Source organism: Amblyraja radiata, chromosome 17 (assembly GCF_010909765.2).
Source record: "Amblyraja radiata isolate CabotCenter1 chromosome 17, sAmbRad1.1.pri, whole genome shotgun sequence".
NCBI lineage: Eukaryota > Metazoa > Chordata > Chondrichthyes > Rajiformes > Rajidae > Amblyraja > Amblyraja radiata.
Genome location: NC_045972.1, coordinates 13,117,418 through 13,138,048, shown reverse-complemented (window position 1 = coordinate 13,138,048; position 20,631 = coordinate 13,117,418). Strand labels below are relative to the sequence as shown.

General features: G+C 43.8%; 1 protein-coding gene across 1 annotated transcript in view; it reads right to left on the bottom strand.

The window, feature by feature from the left end:
• The window catches only part of pkd1l2 (polycystin 1 like 2), a 124,230-nt gene that overhangs the window by 63,976 nt on the left and 39,623 nt on the right, over positions 1-20,631 (bottom strand). The window contains exons 12-20 of the mRNA XM_033036508.1: positions 17,844-17,964; positions 17,130-17,274; positions 15,823-16,023; positions 12,973-13,118; positions 10,162-10,353; positions 8,389-8,514; positions 6,554-6,721; positions 6,304-6,431; positions 357-480 (exon numbers count right to left, since the gene is read on the bottom strand). Coding sequence (XP_032892399.1) covers positions 357-480; positions 6,304-6,431; positions 6,554-6,721; positions 8,389-8,514; positions 10,162-10,353; positions 12,973-13,118; positions 15,823-16,023; positions 17,130-17,274; positions 17,844-17,964 — 1,351 coding nt within the window. The remainder of the gene's footprint in view (positions 1-356; positions 481-6,303; positions 6,432-6,553; positions 6,722-8,388; positions 8,515-10,161; positions 10,354-12,972; positions 13,119-15,822; positions 16,024-17,129; positions 17,275-17,843; positions 17,965-20,631) is intronic.

The window sequence follows — 20,631 nt, the reverse complement described above, 5'->3', positions numbered from 1 at the left end:
CAGTACAGTTTCATATAGGACGTTTAGTTTAGTTTAGTTTAGTTTAGAGATACAACGTGGAAACAGGCCCTTCGGCCCACTGAGTCCGCGCCGACCGGCGATCCCTGCACACGAACACTATCTTACACACTCTAGGGATAATTTACAATTTTACCAAGCCAACTAGCCTACAAACCTGCACGTCTCTGGGCTGTGGGAGAAAACCAGAGCTCGGGGGGGGGGAGGGGGGAACCACGCAGGTCATGGGGCAGAACATAAATCTCCGTACAGACAGCACCCGTAGTCGGGATAGAACCCGGGTCTCTGGCGCTGTAAGGCAGTAACTCTACCACCGTGCCGCCCCTAGTTGTACCCACCCTCACATCCACTGAGTCCATGTCGCCACTTGAGCTCAGCCAGGGCAATGCTGGCAGAGTGAAGCTCACCAGAGCCGGATCTGAAACACGGATCGAGTCTCCTTCCATGCTATCAGCGGGGAGCCTGAAAACACAAGAAACAGCTGTTCCTCCAACCGATAAACATTCCCTCTTGATCAACACAGAATGGAAAATTCTAAATATTTATCGGTAAAGCATTAACAATTTCATCTTTTAAAGAAATGTATTCTTTAATTTAATTTATAACCTTGACTTTAAACTCCACTCTTGTATCTGCCACCACCACCCTAGACAGTGCGTTCCAGGCCCCCACCATTCTCTGTGTAAAAAACTTGCCCCGCACATCTCCATTAAATTTTCCCCCTCTCAACTCATAGCTAAGCCCACTAATGTTAGATATTTTCACCCTGAGAAAACCGTTCTGATTGTCTACCCTATCTATGCCATTCATAATTTTATCTACTTCTATCGAGTCTCCCCTCAACCTCCGATGTTCCAGAGAGCACAATCCAAGTCTATCCAACCTCACCCTGTAGCTGAAACCCTCTAATCCAGGCAGCATTCTGGTAAACCTCCTCTGCACCCTCTCTAAAGCCTCCACATCTTTCCTGTAATGGGGCGACCAAACTGCATTTCCATGCAGCCGAACCAAAGTCCTGCAGAGTTGCATTTAGTTGCAAATAACTCAAATTCAAACCACTTATTTGCCTACATTATGAACTCTTCAGGAGTCCACTCCTGAAGCCAATAATCACATCAATGTTACCTCTAGATCTGACTGTTGTACACCGACAGGTCTCTTCAGTTTCCAGGGCAGCACACAGTGGCGCAGTTGGTAGAGCCGCTGCCTCACATTTTCCGATTGGCGGCGCGACTCACGTTGCAGCGGCCCCTGCAGCCTGTCTGTCTTTTTAATTTTTTTTGTCTAGTTAAATGTAGTTGTTGTGTTTTTTTCATACTGTTTTTAACTGTGTATATGTGGGGGGCGGGGGGGAAACTTTTAAAATCTCTTCCCTGCTCGGGAGACCCGACCTTTTTCCTGTCGGGTCTCCGTTGTCGTTGGGGCCTAGCACCGTGGAGCGGCCTCCAACCGGAATGACCTGGGGGCTCCAGAGACGGAGCCTGCGGACTTACTGGCCGGCCTCGGAGCGTGGGGAGCTGTGGTGGCACGCGGGTGCGACCAGACTCCGGAGCTCCAGCCGCAGGCCCAGTGGACAGGAACATCGGGAGCTCGCGGGTGCCTGGTCGAGACCGCTTTTCGGAGCTCCCGCAACGCAACTTCTCCCGCCCGTGTCGCGGGGTTGGAACGACCCGGAGCGGGGCCGTACATTGCCCGGCGCGGTTTTAATGGTCGCGGGACATGCCAACGTCTGCCGGGGGCTCTGACTTTGAGACATTAAAACCTGGAGCGGGGCCGTACATCGCCCGGCGCGGCCTTAATGGCCGTGGGACTTAACATCGCCCGCCTGGGGCTTCAACATCAGGAGAAAAATGGTACTCAGGGGATAGTAAAGACTTTGCCTTCCATCACAGTGAGGAGGAGATTCACTGTGATGGATGTTTGTGTGAATTGAATTGTTTGTAGGAATTGTTTTGTTTGTATGGCTGTAGAAACAGAGTTTCGGTTTGAGCCTCACTGAGGTTCAAATAACAATGAATAAATATTGTTTTGTTTTGTACATCTCTAGAGACCCAGGTTCGATCCTGACCACAGGTGCTGCCTGTGGGGAGTTTGCATGTTCCCCAAGGTGACCACCTGGGTTCACTCGGGGTGCTCCGGTTTCCTCCCACATTCCAAAAATGTGTGGGTTTGTAGCTTAATTTGCCCTCTGTAAATTGCCCCTAGTATGTAGGAAGTGTATGAGAAGGTGAACTAATATAGAACCAGTGAGAACAGGTGGACGATGGTCGGTATGGACTCGGTGGGTCGAATGGTCCATTTCCATGCAGTATGTCTAAAAAAAACTAAAACTCTCTTAATGGACACAAAATGCTGGTAACTCAGCTTTGAAGGGTCTCGACCCAAAAGGTCACCTATTCCTTTTCTTCGGAGATGCTGCCTGTCCCGCTGAGTTACTCCAGCATTTTGTGTCTATCTTCGGTTTAAACCAGCATCTGCAGTTCCTTCCTAAAAACTTCCTAAATAACTTGCACTTATGTGGTTAAATGATCCTAAAACAGGGTCTTTCCCTGTTTTTATTATTAAAGGTCTTAATGTCTCAAGGTTTTAATCATTTAACCACTTAAGTGCAAGTTATTTGTTCTTTCTACCTGTTGATTATACAGCAGATGAGTAGATTTCTCTAAGTTCTTCTTCTTGCGAATGAAACGTAAACCAAAGGAATAGTTAGATCTCAAGCCGGGTGTTGAGCAGCCAGGTCGTTGTCTCCGCGTCAATATCTGCGGAGCCCTGAACTCCATTTGGTGGGTGGTAGAGCAGGCACTCAGAGATGACATAACCAAACTTGAGTAACGTTCACAACAAAGTAAGGAACACAGAAGGTGGAGCTGATGTTCATGAACCATTTCCCCAGTACCTAGAGGCTGAGTGATCAAACGCAAATGCTGTATGTTTCCAGGTGTAAATCCGGTGAGATTTCTGTGAATGCATGGACATTTGCTTTAGGATTATACAGTATGTGGTAGCTTTGAAGAAAGTGTGCTGATTTTGAATGGGTGTAAGCTTGGCTGGGTGACAATCTCACATATAATTACTAAACCATTAGAGGGAGCCAATAGTTAACAATAATTTCAGGGTAAATTGGCACACCATTTGCAAACTTGTTCCAGACAGTTGCAATTCTGATGCCTGCCAACAAACATGACAGGTCCCCTGCATTAAACATCCAGCTAACTATAATACTGGTCACAGAATACCTATTTTAGCCCATATTGAGACAAATTGGAACTCAAAGACGCAAACGTTAACCACCATGGAACTGTCTCACTCAAACGTGGACAATTTACCACTTTGCTGCTACTCTTGTTCACCAATGGGAAATTCTTCATGTTCAGAATGAGCATGGAATCAGCACAGAGAAATCGGAATTAGGGCATTCGGCCCATCAAGTCTACTCCCCCATTCAATCATGGCTGATCTATCTCTTCCTCCGAACCCCATTCTCCTGCCTTCTCCCAATAACCTCTGACACCTATACTAATCAAGAATCTATCTATCTCTGCCTTAAAAATATCCATTAACGACCTCCACAGCCTTCTGTGGCAATAAATTCCACAGATTCATCACCCTCTGACTAAAGAAGTTCCTCCTCCTTCCTAAAGGAACGTCCTTTAATTCTGAGGCTATGACCTTTGGTCCTAGACTTTCCAACCAGTGGAAACATCCTCTCCACATCCACCACACCCAGGCCTTTCACTATTCTGCTGACAGCAGGATCTCACTGGGCAGCTCCAGGGGCCAATACCTGCTGCTCAAACACCTTCTGAAGTCTACAGCACGAGCCTCCACTGCCTGAGAGTGGAGTCCTCAGTGTTTAGCTCTTGACATGCTTGCCCAATGTTTCAGTAGTCACACCTCAGCCAACCCTCAGTTACCAGAGTTCTGTTTTCCAGGACCCCACCACCTCATCTTAACTACAGGATGTTCAGTCACTCTACACATCAATCCCACACCAGGAAGGTCTTAAAGCCCTCCGTTTCTTCCTCGTCCGCAGAACCAGCCAATTTCCATCTCACACTCTCCCCCGCCTAGCAGAGCTGGTGCTTAAAACAAAAACCCCTCAATTACTAGAGGCCTTGTTACATCCACAACTGGGCACTCAGGGTGGGTCCAAATCTCAGGGCAGGAAGCAAAGTCGTGCCCTCCAGCAGAGATACCAGAGATACTAAAGATATCTCTTTAGATATACCACTTCCAATCCAGATATCTCTGAGCAAAAACAGGTCTGTATTTTTAAACCTGTCTTCACTGAGGTGGGATCCAGAATGTTTGAGAAATAATTTTCCGCAGGGCTTCATTGAATCTGAACTACCTCACTGCACATCCTTTCATGGCACCTTAGCACATCCCTGCCATTTCTGCCTTAATAGCCCCAGTACCATAACAGAGAGAGAATAACATATCTTTATACCCTCCTCCTGACGCCCTCTGCTGGTTAACTCCTGCAATTCGGGCAATCGAAGGCAGTCAACCAACACATTGTGCAACCCAGTAAATGCGTTCCAAATTGCTGCTCACAACATTTATTTCACCACTCGTGTTTGGCCAACAATCAGCAGTTCCCTTTTTTCTTTCTCTCTTATCAGGAAATGCATTCTAAACTAAATCTGCTCCTTTAAATTTGTACCCATCTAATTATTGACACTTCAGTTATTTTGTTTACTTATTTTCTCTAAAACTTCCAGATTTAAAACACTTCCACTTAACTACTTTGTTCTACACTTTCTTTCACTTCGAAGAGCTTTAGGTTGGTTAGGCATGCCTCTGTCCCTTTATAACAGTTTCAGATCCTCATTTTATTTTTTGTTTTTGTGCAAGGATTTCAATAGTCTTATTCACTATTAATAACAAGGTACAAATTGGCCATTTTGCAGGTTATAACTTAGAGATACAGTAAGGAAACAGGCCCTGTAACCCACTGAGTCCATGCTGACTATCGATCACTCATTCACACTGATTCTATGTTATCCCACTTCCACATCCACTCCTTACAAACCAGGGTCAATTTTAAAGAGGCCCTATTAACCTTCAGACCTGCTTGTCTTTGAGATGTGGGTGGCAGGGGTTAGGGGGAGAAGGCAGGAGAACGTGGTTAAGAGGGAGAGATAGATCTGCCATGATTGAATGGCAGAGTAGATGATGGGCTGAATGGCCAAAATTCTGCTCCTATCGCTGATGAAATTATGAATTTATGAAACCAGATAACCCAGAGGAAACCCACAAGGCCACAAAATAGAATAGTCACATTGGTGCTTATATGGAAACTCTTGTGTCCTTCCATGTACACTGATTGTACATTCATTTTGGCAGCAAATACCTGCTTGTCAATTGGAGCACCTGTTGGTTACAGCACCGAGCATCAGTGTTAAACTATAGCGGACAGCAACATGTTGGCGTAAACTAGACATTCTTAAAAGTGATGTCTGATAACATGGGTGTGGCTTTATAATAAATTACATTAGATTTAAAGTCTTTCCACAGCAGGGATATTTAAAGCTTTTAATATGGACGTCAGCCATTTGCCTCCATTGCAACGATTACTACTCACCATTTCATCGTTGCATGAAAAGTATGTAGTAATAGGAAAATAAATAATTCTACATATAGAAGAGACCATTTCATACAAAAATAATTATCCTTCGAATCAGAGCCTACAGGATGAAGGCCTTGTGCAATGTAACCGCATTTGTTTGATCCCGACCACAGGTGCTGTCTGTACGGAGTTTGTACATTCTCTCCGTGACTGTGTGGGTTTTCTCAAGAGATCTTGAGTTTCCTCCTACACTCCAAAGACATACAGGTATGGTGTATGTGTAAATCGTCCCTAGCGTGTGTTAGTGTGCGGGGATCGCTGGTCGGTGCGGACTCGATGGGCTGAAGGGCCTGGTTCCACGCTGTATCTCCAAACTAAAAATCTAAACCAAACAACCCAATTGCTTGGACTGATGCAGCTGGAAGAAGGCTCAGAGGCTCAAAGTAAAGTGGTCAGCTAGACCAACATTGAGGGTGGACGGTTTGCAAACTCTTGAAAAGCAGGTGCTACATGGTCAAACGAAACAGGCCATATTATGGGGCAGTTGAAGGGCCGAGACTTGGGAAAATCCCCGAGTCTGGTCTGGATGTGGAAATAATTCCTTTCCCAAATAATGGTGCATGGAACATCTTCAGTCACCAGCATGCATAATGCACACACACAGCTTGCTGGGCTCATTAACCATAAAATAGGATGTATAAACTTTCTTTTACCTCTGTAGGTACATTCTAACTGAAGGCATCGTCATGAGAATAGGTTCATCGTCTGCTATTGCCTCATTTAACGCCACGACCTGCAGATGGTTAATGGTGTCCAGTAACATCTCCGATACCACTCTTTGCTGAAATGTAAACAAGGATATAAACATATGACCCAGCATGGCTGCTGCGAATTAATCTAATTGTGTTATCACTCAGTTATGAAGAGTGTGATCTCTTTTGTCCAGAATGGAGTCATACTCACTGTATCAGTGGCCGTGCTGTCCTGTTCATCAGTTTCTATTAGGGCTTCCAGTACATTGTTTACCACGTTAAATAGGATTTTGGTTGCAACCATCCTTTTCTCTGGTTCCTCATCACCAACGGTCAGCAATGATGCGCCCATGTTCTGCAGGGTTGCACTGGCTTCCAACTTACGAGAGATACAAAACACTGTTTGTTACAGCAGTTGCCACCTACCAGCAGTTACTCACAGTGGATGCCATCTCCCTAGCCTTAACTCTTCCCTGGAGCACCTAGACAATAAGGACTTCTACGTTAGGCTCCTATTTATCAACTATAATCCCATCCAAATTCATCTCCAAACTCCTGGAGATAGGAATAAGCACCCCCCCCCCCTTCCCCCCTCTGCCACTGGTTCCTTGAAGTTGTGACCCACAAACCACATCAATAAGGACAGGGGCCAACACCTCCTCAACAACAATTCTCAACACCAGCGCCCTGCATGGTTGCGTTCTCAGTCTCCTACCACACCTCCTATACACTCATGGCTGTGGGGGCCAAATTCAGCTCTAACTCCATCTTCAGATGACACCACTGTGGTGGGCCATATCACAAATGATGATGAGACAGAGTACAGGAAGGTGATAGAAAACTTAGTATAATTGTGTCAGGACTGCAACCTATCTCTCAATGTCAACAAAATAAAGAGCTAGTTCTTGACTTCAGTAAACGTGGTGGAGAACATGCCCCGATCAGCATCAATGGTGCTAGAGTGGAAATGATTGAGAGCTTCAACTTCCTTGGCGTATATATTACCAGCAATCTGTCATGTACCAACCACCATGAAGTGACAGCTAAGAAGGCACACAAACGCCTCTACCCTCTTAGGAGAATAAGGAAATCAGGCATGTCTCCAATGACTCTTGCTCATTTTGACAGATGCACCATGGAAAACATACTGTTGGGTAGCATCACAGCTTGGTTTGGGAACAATTCTGCCTAAGACAACAAGCAATTGCAGAGTTGTAGATGTAGCCCAGTCCACAGTGAAGTGTAGATGGAGCCATTGGTGGAGAGTCTGGATGAGGACGAGACTCCCCACCAATGATTCCTTCTGCACTTCACGTTGTGTCGAAGAAGTGACCAACATAATCACAAACTTGTCACAACCCGGTCATTCCTTCTCTCTAGTCTCGTTTGGCAGATGGTACAGAAACTTGAAAGCGTGCACCACCCGACTCAGGAATAGCTTCTTCCCTTATGTTATTGTGCTGTGGAACTGTCCGATTCACTTCGACCCTCTTGTGGACATTGGACATTGTCGATGAGACTGCTGCGCAACAATGCTGAGAACTATATTCTACACTCTGTATCTTTCCATTAGCTTTACCAGTTATACTTGAGTTTGACAACTGTATTCATGTATAGTATTATCTGATCTTATTAGATAGCTTGCAAAACAAAGCTTATCACTGTAGCACACAAAGTGCCGGAGTACCTTAGCAGTTCAGGCAGCATCTCAGGAGAACATGGAATGGTAATGTCTTGGGTCAAGACCCTTCTTCAGACCTCAGAAAATGTGACATTAATAAACCTAAACCTAGTTCTGCCTCAACATAATGGAATGGACGAACACTTTAAGCACATTGCCCCATCTTTATCTTACCTACTCAGGTATACTTTCATACGATTGTGTTACTTGACTGAACACCTTGAGATAATTCTCTATCTTTACCATTCTGCTGCTGCATTTAATTAATTTACAAGAAATTAACAGCAGAGCACAGCAGGCCAAGAATGGTTCTAATTACCACGATAAAAGGTTGGATGAGATTAGACATGTTACAGTGTTGGTACCTGTGATGTCGATGTCAGTTCATTGGACCAGGCGGTTAACTGCTTTAGAACTTCAGAAACTTCAAGAACTCTGTGCAATGATGGAACCTCCACAACGGCCAAGTTCGAAAGCATCATTTCTCTTAACTTGGAGATGTTTTTGGTGGCAGGAAACAAAATTAGACACAATTAATGATTCTTCAGTGACTTCTTTGTCCAACGAATATATATTTCTCTCATGTTCCCAATGTTGGGGGAGTCCAAGAACCAGGGGTTACAGTTAAAGATTTAAGGGGTAGGCCATTTAAGACTGAGATGAGGAAAAATGTTTTCATCCAGAGTTGTGAATCTGTGGAATTCTCTGCCACAGAGGGCAGTGGAGGCCAATTCACTGGCTGTTTTCAAGAGAGAGTTAGATTTACCTCTTTCGGGTTAACGGAATCAAGGGTTATGGGGAGAAAGCCGGAATGGGGTACTGATTTAGGATGATCGGCCATGGTCATATTGAATGGCGGTGCTGGCCCGAAGGGTTGAATGGCCTCCTCCTGCACCTATTGCAGCTGCGGCTCGCCTGCAGTCCGTTTGTCTTTTCTTTTTTTTGTTTTCTTTTGTCCCGTTGTTGCAGTTTATTTCGGTTTATTTAGTGTATGTGTGGGGGGTGGGTGTGGTATGTTTTTTGACTCTTCCTTCGGGGGGGGGGGGGGGATGCGATTTTTCCTGCCGTATCCCCCGTCTCCGTGTCCGTCTGCGCTGAGGCCTATCGCGGAGCTGGCGGCCTCCAACTGCGACCGACCTCGAGGCTGCGGAGGCAGAGCCAGGACTTACCAACGCGAGGCTGGCCGACTTCGGGGCTGTGGTTGCGGGGCGACCCAACTGGTCTGCCCTAACAGCTGCTGATAACGTTCTACCGCTGCACCACAGAGAGCATATTAATGTATGGCATCTCAGTGTGGTATCTCAGCTGCACGGAGGCGGAGAGGAGAGCTCTTCAGCGCGTCGTCAACAGAGCGCAACGGATCATTGGGACAGAGCTACCTGCTACCAGCCTTGGAGGGCATCTACCACACGCGGTGCCTCAGGAAGGCCCTCAGCATCCATAAGGACTCATCACACCCCTGCCACGGTCTGTTTCAACTACTTCCCTCCGGCAGACGTTACAAGGCCTTCTACGCCCGAACCTCCAGACTCAGGAACAGTTTTATCCCAAGAGCTATAGCGGCTCTGAACCAGCCCTAATGAGTGCCCCCCCACCCACCCCCTTTGGACAGTCTCCCTCAGATGGTCACGTCAATCAATTCAGCTTGCTTATTTATGTATTGTATTTATTTACCTTTCTTGTACATCAGTGGAGCTGCACACTAAATCTCGTTGCCCTGACGTGCAATGACAATAAAAGATATTATTATTATTATTAACTTCCCACCCGACTTTGGAGCTATGTTTCTATGTTTAATGTTCACGTAAAAGCGGAAAAGGGTTTAAAATCTTATCTGAGAGTCAACATCTCTGATAGTGTGAATCATGTGCCAAGAATTAACCAAGCCTTTAGTGCTAAGGTCAATAGTGTGGATCTTGATCTGACAACATACTGATTCAGAAGCCTCTGAGTAGATTCATCGATGTCAACAGCAGCATCAAGAAAATCCAACAGCAATTGACCAAGTGTCTGAAAATTTTAAGTCATTAAACCAATTCTTACTTTAGTTGCTTGGGAATATTGAGGTGTTAAAGGGTTTGAACCTTTATTTAGAATGCAATGATTAATCTATTTATCTTTCCCTTGAAAGAAAATACCTTCTTCTTGTCAGTCAGAGCCAATTTGTCCGAGCCTCCTGTACCAGCCTCCTGATTTAGTACAGAAGAGACAGATTCAAACAGTCGGATTAGAGAAGAACTATTGGCCTTTTTCTCTGATAGATGCATTAAGTTTTCCGAGAAGAGTGTTGCCAAATCTTTATTTTCTCCGATGTCCGAGAATCCATGAACCTGTGGTGGACATTAAATAAATGTAAGGTTATTGCTGATACAACTCCCTCCATCTTAAATAAACACTTTGACCTTGACCCTCACCTGCTGCCAGCATCACACAATAGGAAGGTTAGAAAGATGTATTAATCAGTTTGAATTTAACCAAATGGGTACAAAATGTTTTTTAAATCGGATAAAAAGTCAATAAAAGTGATTTCAAGAAAATGAAGCTGAAAGATATAATTTAAAAAAACCAAAATGTTTGTTTAAGGAAACTACAATCATAACTGTTACCATAACGCAGGTCGCATGAGCTCCTGATGAACGGAGCAGCCACTCTGTCCACCGAACCTTGGGAATCTGGGATGGACAATAAAAGCCAGCCTTTCCCACAAAAGCAACAGCAAGGGTGGAAACAATTCCCAAGGGACTGAGGGATAAGTATGGCCAACCAGCTAACACGAGAGGAGAGTGAGAAGTGATCTAGAGGTGTATAAAATCATGAGGGGAATAGATTGAGTAGATGCACCGAGTCTTTTACCCAGAGTAGGGGAATCAAGAAGCAGAGGACATAGGTTTAAGGTGAGAGGGGAAAGATGTAATAGGAATTTGAGGGGCGATCTTTTCACACTATAACTACCTGCAGGTAGTTGAGGCAGAAACTATAACAACATTTGAAAGTCATTTGGACAGTGCATGGATAGGACAAGTTTAATGGGATATGGGTCCAATGCAGGCAGGTGGGGATAGTGTAGATGGGACACCTTGATTGGCATGGGCAAGCTATATTTATGACTCTATAACATTAGCCCTGAAGAACCAGTTACCCCCGACTGCTACACCTGATGCCCCGGAATTACTTCATGATAAGACAAGGCTGATAAGAAAACGATAGGAGATGCATTTTGAGAAATTTTAATTTCCAGGCATTACTTGCACGCACGGCATCCAATTTCCCATCTGCAACCAGCTGGAAGTGGTAGGTGCCCTAAACATTGCCTGGTTATGGACACAGGCATTAAAAAATAGATTCACTTCCAGTCTGTTCAAACTTCTTCCCTTTGTCAACTAGATGGGAAAATGGATGGCTTTTCTGCTCTGGTTCCAGACTAAGACAGTAGTAATAGTAAAGGTAGACACAAAGTGCTGGAGTAACTCAATGAGTTAGGTGGCATCTCTGTAGATAAAAGATGGGTGATGTTCCGGGTCGGGACCCTTCTTCAGACTGAAAGTAGGGGGAGGAGGGAGGGGGCCTGTGGTGAAGAGCTGTAGGTGAGAAAAGACCAGTACTGATCAGGGTCGACCACAAATGACCTCAAGCAAGGCGGTGCCTGCTAAGTTCATTGTTTCCTAGGGAATGTGTGATCTCAAGAGGAAAATAATAGGAGGACTGTGAAACTGGTAAAACAACTAGGGTGGAGGAAGGAGGCGAGAAGGAGGGGGGAAAGGGGGAAAGGGGGGGGGGGGGATGAAGGGTTACTGCCTCAATCAACATTGAGATAACACAGATTATTATTTTACCCACGCATTACAGGTTGGTTTGTGGTGTGCAATAGAACTGCTGGGAAAAAATGAAAGTCGCAAAAACTGCAACAACTGGTAATCTGAAATTAAAACGGAAAGTGCTGGAAATGATCAGCATGTCAGGAGGCATCTATGGAAACATAGAAAATAGGTGCAAGAGTTGGCCATTCAACCCTTTGAGCTAGCACCGCCATTCAATATGATCATGGCTGATTATCCAAAATCAGTAGCCCGTTCCTGCTTTCCCCATATCCCTTGATTCTGTTCACCCCAAGAGCTATATCTAACTCTCTCTTGAATACATCCAGTGAATTGGCAGAGAATTTCACAGATTCACAACTCTCTGGGTGAAAAGGTTTTTCCTCATCTCAGTCCTCAATGGCCTACCACTTATTCTTAAACTGTGACCCCTGGTTCTGGACTCACCTAACATCAGGAGCATTTTTCCTACAAAAAGAACTGGAAAAAGGAAGAGAAAAGTATGAATTGCCAATTCATATCAAAATCAAGTGTGCAGAGAGGAATATTTTCTGATAATTTCTGGAACAAGATTCAGTCTGAAGAAGGGTCTCGAACTGAAATGTCACCTATTCTTTTTCTCCAGAGGTGCTGTTTGACCTGTTGAGTTACTCCAGCTTTTTGTGTCGATTTTTGGTTTAAACCAGCATCTTCAGTTCCATCCAACAAATCTTGGAACAAATCGGGTATGGATTGCAATGAACTCATCACCATAGACCTTACAGCTTAAACATTCTCCCATTTTTATTCCTCAGACGTTATAGAGTCATATAGCGTGGACACGGGCCCTTCTGTGCAACTTGCCAATGCTGATCAACATGCCTCATAAAACAATGTCTAAAAAATGCGAGCAATAATCAGCAGGTCAGGCAGCGCCTGAGCGACGGAAATAGTCAATGTTTTCAGACTAGGTCCAACTTTTAGGATGAGTATTTGTTGTTGTACATATTTGATTTACGATCTCAACCATTTACAGTCATTCTTCACCCTCCTCACCCACACCTTTTCCAACCATCAACATGATCTGCTAAGTTTGGAAATCCATAGTTCTTTCTGGGAATTCTTCTTTTCCCTGAAGTGAAAGACACAACATACCATCACTGCAATGATAACGCTAGTTGAGGATCCCAACCCATCGCTGACGGTCACTATGATATTCAGCTGGTCATTATTCTTTGAGTCTCCCAGTGGTAGGTATGTGGGTGGCAGTATTGGCTGTGATCCACAGTGTAAAGGAAAATCTGTAAAGACATCGAAAGCCATGTAATCTGCAAAGCACTGCCTACTGCCTGAAAGGATAACTGAAATATATTTCCACATTGAAATAAATAATAATTTTAAACAAAGTCATCAAGGATATATGAAAGGAAAATTAAGTGTGACTTAATTCATTGGGGTCTCCAAAGATGTGACTAGTAGAATAGTTTAGTTGAGTTTAGTTTAGAGATTCCGTGTGGAAACAGGCCCATCGGCCCACCGAGCCCACTCCACACATTAACACTATCCTACACACACTAGGGACAATTTACATTTACACCAAGCCAATTAATCTATAGACCTGTACATCTTTGGAGTGTGGGCGGAAACCGAAGATCTCGGAGAAAACGTACAAACTCTGTATAGACAGCAGCTGTTGTCGGGATCGAACCCGGGTCTCTGGCTTGTAAGTGCTGTAAGGCAGCAACTCTACCGCTGTGCCACTGTGCTGCAGATTAGATGGGACCAGTCAATGCAGTATATTTGATATTTCTCGAAGGCTTTTAATAAAGTCCCACACAGAAGGTCAGCAAACAATGTTAGAGCTAATGGAATTGGGGTAATGTCATGGCACAGATTGGGAATTGTTTCTCTCTTAGGTTGATAGGCTGTGACAAGAGGGAGTTATAATCAATCATTTGGCTGAGTGGACCAAATATCATATTTCAAAGACTCCTGATAAAAAACTAGGCGGGATTGAAAGCAGGGAATGGATGTTATAGGTGGATGTTCAATAGGATATAGACAAATTAAATGAAGGGGCGATGAAATATAATGTGGAAAAATGTGAGGTCATCCATATTGGTGCACAAAACAGAAAAGTTGAGTATTTTCCAAATGGTGAAAGTTTAGGATATGTTGACATTCAGAATGAACCACATCTCCCTGTTCATAAGTGTAGGACAAAGGACAAGCAGACTCAAAAACAGTTTTTATCCCACAGCAATAACTACACTTAATATAGCCACCAAATGAGCGCAGGTGCGCTACATACCAAAGGGATTGTGCAATCGACAGAAGAATGTATGGTTGTGTGTTTATGCTTGTTTTTTTCATGTTATTTATTTTAGTTGTTTATTTCAGATATTTCTCTTTTACGTATCGTTAGCTTTTAGATAATGTGTGAATGTTGCACTGACTGGTTGGCATTTTTAATTTTGTTGTACATGTTTACAAGTTATAATAACAATAAAGAACCTATATAGGAAAGAACTGCAGATGCTGGTTTAAATGAACAAGGGTCTCGACCCGAAACATCACCCATTCCTTCTCTACAGGGATGTTGCCTGTCCCGCTGAGTTACTCCAGCATTTTGTGTCTCCCTGTTCGTAAGTCTGGGTACGTTCCTCCTTGGACTGGAGATGGTTAAGGGGGAAGTTCTGATGGAGGCACACCAAATGATGAGAGGTATAGACAGGGAAGATAGTAGGAAATCTTTCTCCATAACATTTGTATTAAAGGCTTTGGTTTAGTGTCAGGCTTTAGTGGTTTACAGGGGATCTGAGCTAGAGCTTTTTCACCCAGAGGGTGGCTGGAATCTGGAATGTCCTGCCTTGGGAGACAACAGTGACAGGAACGCTCACACATTTAGGAAGAATCCAGCCAAGTACTTGAATCTGCAAGGCATAGAAGGCAATGGAGCATGTGTTGGTAATTGAGATTAGTGTAGAATTCATTCAAAACACACACAGAGCAACACATGTCTGGATGTGAAGGGAATCCAGGGATATTGTGGTGCTCCAGTAAATGGAACTAAGTTCATGATAAATGGTGGAGCAGGCTTGAGTGACAAGATGGCCTACTCCTGATGTGTAGGAAGGAACTACAGATTCTTCAGACTGAAGAAGGGTCTCAGCACAAAACGTCACCCATTCATTCTCTCCAGAGACGCTGCCTGTCCTGCTGAGTTACTCCAGCATTTTGTGTCTATCTCTGGCCTACTCCTGAATCTAATTCTTACCATCTTGTGCGAATTGGTGGACCTCAGTGGGTTCAGGCAGCAATGTAGAGGCAAACGGGCACATGACCTAAAATTGCCTCTGTCCATTTTCCTCCACAGATGTTGCCAGATCCACTTGAGTTCCAGCAGTTTTCTTTGCACTGAAGATTCTTGCATCTGCACTCTCTTGTGTCACTGAGTTCCACCAACAGTTTGTTTGCCACTGATACAGTAGTTCCTTTTCCCTGCTCCCTTGTGTCTTCAAAGGCATTGATTAGTTTTTCCCACTGGGAGTGGGAGTAGGCAACATGGTATTTCCTTCTTGTGCAGCAACAATTCTGCAATTCTGTGAACTATTCTCATGCTGCCTTCTAAGATGTTCAGTGGACAGGCAAACAAGTGGGAAAACGAATTAAAAATATTGTCTGCCACTGAACTCCGTAGCACTTGTGAGACCCCTATATTTCTGGGTTTACCATCTGAAAAGTTTCTGCAACTCTACCCACCCCAGACGTTATGAAAAGAGCACGAGTGATTAATGAGGAAACAAAAAAGATAAAGTGGCTGGAATATTTTCCACTAAAGAGAAAATTCATCAACTAGTTCAGTGCATGGTGACTATTCCAATCACATGTTTCTGTGCTTAGGGCATATTTTGCATGCCTCCCTGAAGTTTGCTCACAGTAAATTATGTTTGCACATGTGGACGAATTTTAAAGCATTTTTCGAGGGAGCCCAATGATTATTACCTGGTTTCACAAAGAAACAGTAGGTAAGGTCCGAAGAGTTGCAGGATGAGTTTGAGCCACAGGCAACAGTGCATTTGATGCTGAATTCTGTGGAGACGGCTGAACCTTCGTTAGGAGAAACATCGCAGGATGGCACTGGCAGTGGAGGCACCATACTAACCATGTAATCATTGTATTTGTAACATCCATAGCCACTTATCCCTGAGATAAAACACCATGCATCATAGTTTAGGATAGTTTCCAATATCGTTCTTTAGCTCATCTTGTAATGCAGTTTCTAAAGCAAACAAAAATTCTTCAACAAATATATTTTTTCTTTTTGTCTTCAAGTTACAGCCGTTGAACCAACTAGACTTGGGTCACCAACAAGTGGTGGCTGGGACTTTTTGCAAACGAGGCTCTTGGGAGGATCACAACAATAAAACCCAGTGTAGGATGACATTAACAACTGCAAAGGTCAATTTTATCTGGGACAGTGATGAGGTATGGTGCACATAGGAAGTGTACAGGAGATGATGGCAGGAACAGCACTGGATAAATGGGCCAAACAGCCTCTTGCTTCTGTGGACATTAAAATAGGAAAAACAAAATATAATACCAGGTATGTCAGTAATCTATCTGACCCATTTTTGTACATGCCATCGCATCCATGTCTTTGCTGTGATATTCAGAGTTAACTTTAGAGGGCTGCAACATGAATGTCAACTTTTGAGTCTTCTTTTCACATGTAAACCAGACTCACAAGTTGTGAATGATCATTCACATTTCATTTAGATCAGAGAATTTGATGCATTTTCCTTTAAAAAAAAAAAGAGCCTCAGCATAGAAGCAGGCCCTTCGGCCCACTAACTCCACACTTACCATTGATCATCCCCTTAATATTATTTGTATGTTATCCCACTTTCTCGTACACTGCCTACACGCTAGGGGCAATTTACGGAGGCCAATTAACCTACAAGCTTAATGCGCATCTTTGGGATGTGGGAGGAAACCAAAGCACCAGGAGGAACCCAAACGGAGAACATGCAAACTCCACAGAGATAGCATCCGAGGTCAGGATCGAACCCAGGTCTCTGGCGCTGTGAGGCAGCATCTCTGCCAGCTGCAACACTGGGTCACCATTCGATTGTTCATGTGACTAGTTAGCAATTTTAGAGCAGGCAAATATTTTCTCAGTTTATTTAACATGTCTTTCCCATAATGTGGGCTGCTTCACTCTTGGTTAGTTTGGTTCGAAGCAGGTGATCTATAACCTCAATACTTTTAAAAAAGCCGTTCTGGTTGCTTGCAAGATAAATTCAACTTACCCACTGCCCTCACTTTAAATGTTGGACCATACTTAGCCAATTCCTCTTTCCCCAAAACCAGAGTGTCTGTATTCTCCTTCATCAATGCCAATGATTCCAAAGCACTACTTTGCTGTTTGATGTTACAAGCAGAAGGCAGGTTGACCTAAAGTATAAAAAATGCATATCAATGGATTGTGAAAAGCATTCGAATGGCGGGACTGTCATATGCTGAGAGAATGGAGCAGCTGGGCTTATACACTCTGGAGTTTATAAGGATGAGAGGATATCTCATTAAAACATATAAGATTGTTAAGGGCTTGGACACGCTAGAGGCAGGAAACATGTTCCCAATGTTGGGGGAGTCCAGAACCAGGGGCCACAGTTTAAGAATAAGGAGTAAGCCATTTAGAACGGAGACGAGGAAACACTTTTTCTCACAGAGAGTTGTGAGTCTGTGGAATTCTCTGCCTCAGAGGGCAGTGGAGGCCGGCTCTCTGGATACTTTCAAGAGAGAGCTAGATAGGGCTCTTAAAGATAGCGGAGTCAGGGGATATGGGGGGAAGGCAGGAACGGGGTACTGATTGGGGATGATCAGCCATGATCACATTGAATGGCGGTGCTGGCTCGAAGGGCCGAATGGCCTACTCCTGCACCTATTGTCTATTGTCAAACGTTTGGAAGTACAGTACATTCTGCATGTTAATACACAGTACTTTGATTTGCTTCTTTTACCTGAGAGTTAGAAGGTTTAACCCTGTACCAATTATATTTGATTGAATTCTTGCATTCTTGACAAGAGACAGTCAATGTCACATTTTCTGAAGGATCAACAGGATTGCAGTTGTTCTCACATCTGGAAGAGACCACACGCCACTTTCAAGTCAATAATTCAAATTATCCAAAATATTACTTTAAATATTTTGCCATGTTTTGGCTGCCGTTTCAAAATAAATGAAGTCATATTTCTCGTCTTTCCCTTAATTATGCTCACACCACTAAGATAATATTGGCAACAGAACAATACAGCACAGGAACAGACCTTTCGGCCCACAATGGCAGTGCTGAACATGGTACCAAATTAAATAACTCCGTCTGCCTGCACACGATCCATATCCCTCTATTCACTGCGAACTCATGTGCCTATATTAAATGCCACTTACATATCTAGTTCCCCACCACCCCTGGCAACGTGTTCCAAGCACCTACCACTGTAAAAGCTTGCTCCTCATATCTTCTTTCCCACAAACTTTCCCACTCTCACTTTAAACTATGACCTCCAGTATTTGACATTCCGCCATGGGAAAATTATTATGAGATGACTGTCTATCCTATCTATGCCTCTCATAAGTTTATGAACTTATACCGAACCCCCATAGATCCTATGCATCTTAATAATCTGGATCAGCCTTCCATGAATCCCTTTGTTTCTTTGTTTTACTAAAGTCCACATAGACAATAACCACTGCCCTACCATCACCAACCTCCTTTGTCAGCTCCTCAAAAAGTTCAATAAAGTTTGTAAGACATGACTTTCCCCAGACAAAGCCATGCTGACTGTCCATAATTAGCACATTTTCTTGCAAATACCAGTAAACCCTAACCCTCTCCAATAGCTTCCCTACCACTGATGTGTGGCTCACTGGTCTATCATTTCCTGGATTAATAAATCAAGGGAGAAAAGTAGATTGTAGGAAAGAACTGCAGATGCTCTGCTATAGGATCTTTAGTTTACACTGAAGATAGACACACAATGCTGAAGTAACTCAGCGGGACAGGCAGCATATCTGGAGAGAAGGAATGGGTGATGTTTCGGGTTGAGACCCTTCTTCAGACTGGCGGTTTGTGCTCTTTACGCAGGAGTAACCTCATTATTTATTTTCCTGCACTGCACACTATGAGTGGACTTTAAAATATTCCGGTTCCTGGTGTGGTATTACCAACCCATGCTGGTTGGGCCCCTTCAACTTTCATTCCCATCAGCATGTGGTCAGCATTAACCATCTTTCCAAATGAAAGTATGGAGGTGATAAATCTCGGAAAGAAAACTTAAAAATTAAAAAAATAAACTATAAACCAGGAAGAATGCCTCATTGTGAACTCATTTCTAAACTAAAGTGGTGAACAAAGACAGCAATGGAATTACGACAATGCAGTCTAGAGCTGAAAGCAGCCATTTTAAGAGGATTTCAATGATGGCAGTCTGGAGGAGACTACATTTTCTATAGTTGCAGGAAGAGAGATTGTTATCATGGTGTCATTGAGGCATATAGCACGGAACAGGCCCTTCGGCCTAACTTGTCCATGCCGACCAAGTTGGCATTCTGGGTTAGTCCCATTTGCTTTTTCTTAGCCCATGTCCCCCTAAACATCTCCTATCCATATATCTGTCCAAATGTCTTTTGAAAACTGTAATTGTTGAAAATAACAAACAGGTTCATTGTATGGGAAATATAATCAGATCAGAATTGGAGAAAGTGTGGAGGTGACACATGAGAATGTTTTCAGCAATGGAAAATATTAGCTCTGAGGAAAGAATGAATAAACTATGATTGTTTTCTGTGTTACAGAGGAGACTGAGGAAGGGTTAACTGGTGTATGAAATTAAGTGAAGTCAAGTAAGGGAGTAAATAAGAAATACATTTCTTTTGGCAGAGGAGTTAATGAACAAAAGGAATGGGCAGAATTAAGTTTGGTATCTCTTGTGCTTCAACAAACACAAACACTGTGGGCCCAGTGGATTACTTCTGTGTCATAAATGTTCTGTGTTTTTAAATGACGGTAAACTCTGATAATCCAGAGTTTATGGTGTAGTAAGGAACTGCAGATGCTGGTAGATACCGAAGATAGACATAAAGTGCTGGAGTAACTCAGCTGGTCAGGTGGCATCTCTGGAAGAAACTCACAAAAGGATGGGTGACGTTTTGGGTCGAGACCCTTCTTCTGAATTGTAAGGGCGTGTAGGAGACAAGGCCATGGCGAGTTTAAAGGGATGGAGGGAACTAAACATCATATGTTGAGCTGAAAATCTGAGGAAGTATCCCAACCCATGAAGGGGAGTGTAGGAGACTGGACCCCAGAGTGTTGAAAAGGAGCAAGGCAAACATCATATGTTGAGTCAGATGCTAAACCCCTGGGATTTCTGAATAGTTGGGCAGAAGATCGTCAGAGAATTACTATACCACAGGGACAATAAGTTCATAGGTTATACAAGCAGAATTTGGCCATTCGGCACATCAAGTCCTCTCCACCATTCGATCACAGCTGATCTATCTTTCCCTCTCAACCTAATTCTCCTTCCTTCTCCCCATGGAGAAGCAAGTGGATGACCTCCGGTTTGTCTGAGAAACGGAGTCGTTCCTCGACAAGTCCTACAGTACGATTGTTACACCTAAGGTACTGGAAGAGAGAAGGTGGGAGACAGTGAGAACGGGAGGGAAGCATGGAGTGCCAACGTCCCGGGGGTTGTACCTCTTGTGAACAGGTTCACCCACTTAGAAGCTGTCGGGACAGAAGAGGTGTT